Genomic DNA, 6,661 nt, shown 5'->3' with positions numbered 1-6,661 from the left:
AACAAGCCTTGTCCGAACAATATCAATTTTTGGAAAGTTAATTTTGTTTTTAATCCTTAATTTTTTAAAAGAATTTTTTAGTTTTCTAACAATTTTTTAACATTTTTTTTTACCGCTGAATTTATAGTCTTTGACTCCTCGACGTCCCCGAAGTATTCCCATGTGCTTTGATCATTTGAATCTACTATATACGAGACTAATTTTTTTAATTTGAAGCTTAGTTACACTAAAAACTTTTCATCCCTTCCTATGGATGTGCTATACAAAAATTAAACTTATGGCATTTCCCACAAACTCATCTTGCAGTTAAGTTGCACTCTTTGAGTGAATTTTTTTTGTCCCTATACTTGTCAATCAACAATGTTAACATATAATATATGTAATAGTCAAGTTGGTAGTTCAATAACTTGTCACGATATGAAAGAGACTGATATGATAGTTGTGTGATCTTTTTGATAAATTATGCTTTTAATCTTTTATCAATTAATTTGATCTTTTTAGTAAATTATATTTTTAATCTTTTATCAATTAGTCTGATGTCATCAACATATTTGAATAAATAAACATTAAAAGAATAATTTATATAAAAAAAATTACATGTAAGTAGTCTCATATCTTTTATGACTTCACAAATAATTGAATTATCAATAAAAGGATTAGAATTGTTAATATATAGAGACAAAAAACACTAAATTTTGTTATTTAGGAATTAAAAGTAAAATTTGCAGAAAGTTAAGGAATAAAATTATAATTAACCTAAAAAAAGGAATAAAAATATAATTAATCCTAATTTTAATATGGGGCATTGTAAATACAGAAGAATATAAGTCGTTCCGCTAGCTACCTAAGCAGCTAAATATTGTTGTAAACTTGTAACATGTAATGCTAGATAGTTTACGAAAACAATAGCAAATGTAAGTATATGGTTTGAGTTAATAATTAATATTACTTTGGAAACAAGATAAATATAATTGTGGTCAAGTTTCTTTCTTTTTCTAAGCCTAAATATAGGGTGTTTGTGTAGTAACCTATTTCTTTGCAAAAAAAGATATTCTCGATCGGACAATGTGTCAATGAGTGATAGTATGAGATGTCCATGCATTTTGGTCTTCTACCAAAAAAGCAAGTAACTATATGAGAGAACAACATACTGTAGTATGAATAATTGGGAGCACATTTTATCGTGAAAGTGCATGTTGAGTGTGGCTGTCGTTTTCTTTACAACTTGGTAACCAAACAGGTTTGGGACCATTCAAGGAGTGGTAAAGAAACGTTGTCTTTTGGGGGCTTTTTCTATGAGGTATATCCAGAACTGTGAAACTATTGGTTTGAGACTAAGGATGTCTTTTGGTGTAAATATTTTTTTGAAAAAAAAAACAATAACAAATGCCCAAGCTAGTGATAATTGGAACCAAGAAGTTCATCGCCAAAAATTATTACATGTGGCGTATACGTGCATGGAATCATATCACCAAGGTTTAGATTGGTGGGAAAAAGTGTAAGAGGACACATTATTTTAAGAACGAGATGCCAGATATATAAGGAAGGCGATGACGCATTGACAAAAGAGGCTTGAAACAGTTCACAACACCATTTTATTCAAATGAAAACATTGCACAACTATAGATTTATCAAGAATGAGCTAATGCCTCCTTACATAATGAAATGGCAATTAATTAATGTTTCAGCGACGAAAAGTAATGTTGTCAACTTATATTGGAATAATCATTTTATCCATGGTTTAGACCTATTAAACATTTATAGTATTATTTCTTTTTATTTTTAGTTGTGTATTTTACATACTATATTTGTTCTTAATAAAAAATAATCTCATTCATTTTAAATTACCTTTATTTATATTTTTACGCACAATATATTATTTGAAAATTTTTAAGTGTATCATTTTCAATTTACCTTCTTTTATATTCATCCTTCAATTGAATTTCAATAGTTTTTTTAAATATAAATAGTTAAATATAATCTAAAATCATAATTTAATTTTTATTGTAGATTCAAATATAAATTATATATTTAATTATATTTATTTATTTCTTATGAATTTTAATTATAATGTATTTTATATGTTAAAAATTATTTATCATTTAAATTTTAATTATATAAATAAGCATTTATTATCCATAAACTGAAATACTAATTTATGTGTATGGAATATTGCTCCCACAACTAAACATTTTTAGATTCGTCACTCGAGATAGAACAAGAAAAAAAAGTGGTGAGATTCTATAGTAAACAGTTCTTGTGCTTGAGGTTAGATCGGTCAAAATAATGTTAATTTTTGTGCTAAAACAAATATGGGAAGGATAACATATAAATGACTTAAATATAATTCTGCTTGATGATAAATTTTTTAATTTTATTTTGGTTTTTAATACTTTTTTAATTTTTTTTATCCCGAATAATTTTTTTTTGTCTCCAAATGTGTTTAGACAGTGTTTTGAAAAGTGAAATAAAGTGATTTAGATAGTTATGGGCTGCAAAAAAATTAAAAGTTTATTAGAGACAAAGAAAAGTTAAAAAAATGTTATTAGAGGTAAAAATAAAATATGAAAATTTATCATATAATCAAAAACATACTTAAGATTCGGCCAACTTGACTACGCTCAAACCATTGGATCTACCATAAAAAGACTTGATACCATAAAAAAAAAAACCCATAAAAACATGACCAATTTGACTACGCGCAAACCATTGAAAACATTAACGGAGAAATATACAGTAGTTTTATGTGCATAAAGGATGAGAAAAATAAATTCTCAATGATGCTCTAGAAGTGAGTTAGGAGTCCCAATTTGGCATAGCATTATCATAGCTAGATGTATCTAGCAAATGCATTTGAGAGGTTTTCATGTACATATACAACATCCAAACGAGCCTAATTATATATATATATATATATATATATATATATATATATATATATATATATATATATATATATATATATAATATAATATAATATAATATAATATAATATAATATAATATAATAAAAGTATTAGATCCTTAAGATATATAAAAGGAATAATTAAATATTTTTTTAGTGTTTTTTTTATAAATAGAGTACAAAGAATATAAGATTCTCACAAGAACATTTCAACAAAAACAAGCTATATAATCAATACAACTGTAAAATAAAAAAAAAATAAACAATGACCACTGCCCTTCTTGCTATTAAAACCCATCTACAATCTGATCGTTATCAAGTTAAAAACAAGTCAAAAGAGCACGGAGAACATAATTTAATCATGCAAAATCTAACTAGATCACACAATGACCGAAAAAAAAACTTTTTCCGTCTTAACAGAGAACTAACATGTTACTACATCCGGTCCTTATATATAAACAATAGTATAAATCATTAAGATATAAATCATTAAGGTAATAATTACATTTAATACTATCATAAATTTAAATTTTATTTTAAAAATATCTTTAAATTTAAAAATTATAAGTAATTATCTCATTTAATATTAATACTCATAGTGTAATGAGTGAATGTTAATAAACAGAGTTAACAATAAATTAAAAATATAAGAAAAAAATCATTTGTTATATAAGCAGTATAATATTAAAAATGTTAATCGGTAAGATCCCATGATACCTTAGCCATACATAAACTGCATACAAATTCGATTTATTACCGGATAATATAAGACTAAGTGATGAATATCTTCCTCAACTGAAAAACACAACACATCGCACCTGAGGCAATACATCTCTCTTATAAAGATTAACTCGAGTTAACAACTTATCCAAAAGGACTCACCAATATAATGCAAACATTTACATGGGATATACATGAGATGATGATAGTTATGTACCGTTATAGAGTCAAAGAAAATCATTAAATGTAAGTGATGGCATCGATTTGTGCATACTAATTAACTATTTGAGTAATGAAAGTGATTTTGTCATGAGTGGTTGTTCTTTCCTCTACAAAACATGGCTGTCGATGCTTGCATTTTTTCCCTGGGTGAGACCTATGTAATGATTAATAAAAAGTTATGATCAAGTGATAAGCTAATTGCATTAATTAATTTCGATAAAAAAAATTAAAGTAAATGGGAAAACTATAATAATAATATAAATTGTAAAATGAAGATAGAACTATAATAGGGTATAGATTTAGGTTAAGTTCGATAGTAAAAGTATACAGTTATTGAATTATATTAGCCTAAAAGTGCTCAGTATCCATTCAACAAGCGATGAAGGGAAAATTTTCCTGCAGAAGTGTGATAGAACTAATTAGCTGAGTAAAAACTTGAACTTTGGGAGGATTCAAGGATAATAGAGCAAAGAACTTGTAATCATTAAGAAATCCAAACTTGGGATCCAAAATAACATTTCTTTATTCACCAATAGTAAATATAGATAACTTATGATCAATGTTCAATGATAGGCATGTGAAATTCAGCATTCCTGATAAGTGAGTATTGTGCTATCCCTTAGTTAATTAAATTTTTTGACTTATCCAAGTAGTAATAATTATTAAAGAAATTCATCGTTTCCTTTAGGTTAGAGGATGCATATAGCCCCCTCATCATATCCTTGATGTCCCATTAATTTTTACAGTTAGGTCTCTATGTATGTTTCATGCAGATATATAGTTTACACTTAACAAAAACATGTTAATAGAACAATATAAGCTAGAGATTTTGCTGCAGTTCTGCTTGAAAATGAGTTTATAACCAAGTATCACATTTTTTATTTCACATGAAATGACATCTAAAAGAAAAAAAAAACCTATTTGAACAATATAATTAGTGTCATTCCTTACAACTTCTAAAGTGTTAATTGATTTGATTAAGAAGGATGTATCCGCGCGCGTGTACATCCTATCTAAAACTGTATTACAACAACCTTTCAACTCATGATGATTAGTAATCCAGTTACGAGGTTCAAAATTATACATTTTATGTTAAGTACTCTCGAATAACGTGTTGCACAATTTTACATTAATTATATGAATGATGAATGCAGTGCCCTCGCCTTCAACCAGGAAGTACTAGTGCAATGAGTCTACTACTATATCCATGGTTTAAGTAGGAATTAAACACCCTCATCATACAAATCCATTAGATATAGATTATCAATTAAGGTTTCAACCGTGCATAGATCTCCTGCTAGCTAGACCTAGGTTTAATTTATAGAATGGAAAATAGAAGGATTTCATAAGATACAACATTAATATAGAAACTTGGTATTAAATAATTAGGTTGAAGTACACGCTATTGCAATAACATTATTGTATGTTACATATAGGAATAATATATAGGCCATTGTTTTCCTCAATGATTTGAAAGTAAAATAATAAAGCTAACACTTAAAATTAAATTAATTCTCTGGCATAGCTTGTTTAAGGACACAGAAATTGAAAACGCAATTATATGGATCCCAATGAAATCCGATCTCATCACCTTTCCTGAGATCTCTTCTTCTGACGAAATCTTGGTTCCACTTTCCAATAAGAACATAGCTCTTGGATGAAGACCATCGCTTTAGAACGAGTTGGTGCATGGATTTGGTGTCCATGTCCCAAACTCTAACTGGGGTCCCTTCAGTTTCTGCAGCTCTTGCATGATATGCACCCAACATAGGCAAAATTTGTTTCTTCACCAAATCTGCAGCCAGCAAGAGTCTACTTAGGATTCCCAAATCGCTATCGGTTAGCGTCTTCTTGATCTTCCAAGGATCATCGTAAAGCTTCAGTGTTGTTGAAACTCCCTTATTGTTCATCTCCTCTTCATTTTTGTTGTTGCTGCAGAATCTTCTCCTTGATGTCCTAAAGTTAGAGGCTTCGCATATGGTGGATTTCCTCTTCTTTTGACACTGCTCCCTTTCATCTGAAGGGTTGCTCATGTTGGAAGAGATGAATAGGGTCGTGAACTTTGATGGGCTTTGAGATTGTAAACTCATAAGAAAGAAAGGTTGAAAGGGCTTAATTTGAGTGTTTTGAGTGTTTACACTACTAGCATTTTTTTTTTTTTGTGTATTTGTGAAATGGAAGTGAAGGCACATTTCCCCTTTCTTTCAACATATAAATGGATTTCTCATCTTTGTCATAGCCAGTAGAAAGGCATTTCTCATTTTTCTTTTCAAAAGTATGAATGAGATAAGAATCTCCAATGTCATAGAACTTATTCTCAACATCCTTTTATATAATTATTTTTGTTGTAGAGACGAATTAGTGTTGAAACTCTCTGAGTTGTGTTTTTTTTATTTTATTTTAGCTTAAATATAGTTTTGTTCCTCCAATTTGAGTTCAGGTTTTGTCCCCAAATTTGAATTTATTTTTTTATCTTTCAATTTAAAAAAAATATTATTTTTAATTTCTTATCTGCTAAAACAGGTCATAAATTATGTATTTAAACAACCAAAAACCAATCAAACGGGATTAAAAAAGTATTTTTCGAAATTAAGACTAAAGAAATTAAGTTTGAAGGACCCAAATAAAAATTAATCTAAATTTTAAGGATAAAAAATATATTTAAGTTTTTAATTTTTGAATTAATTAGTTTTGAATTTATTATTTTAGAGAATTACTAGTGACACCCTAAATACTTTTTTTTTTCAAATTGACTCAAATTTATTAAAAATTACAAATAAATAAATTACTCCGCCAATTTTAATAAACACTATTT

General features: G+C 27.8%; 1 protein-coding gene across 1 annotated transcript; it reads right to left on the bottom strand.

Moving 5' to 3' along the window:
* Positions 1–5,197: 5,197 nt before the first annotated feature.
* Positions 5,198–6,033, bottom strand: LOC114414067 (B3 domain-containing protein At2g33720-like). Its single transcript, XM_028378430.1, has one exon. It carries the CDS (start codon positions 5,934–5,936, stop codon positions 5,355–5,357), a length of 582 nt encoding a protein of 193 aa, XP_028234231.1. The 5' UTR covers positions 5,937–6,033; the 3' UTR covers positions 5,198–5,354.
* Between the last annotated feature and the right edge of the window lie 628 nt (positions 6,034–6,661).

Source organism: Glycine soja, chromosome 6 (genome assembly GCF_004193775.1).
Source record: "Glycine soja cultivar W05 chromosome 6, ASM419377v2, whole genome shotgun sequence".
Lineage (NCBI taxonomy): Eukaryota > Viridiplantae > Streptophyta > Magnoliopsida > Fabales > Fabaceae > Glycine > Glycine soja.
The sequence above is the reverse complement of the archived record's forward strand: the minus strand, read 5'-3'. Positions and strand labels throughout refer to the sequence as shown.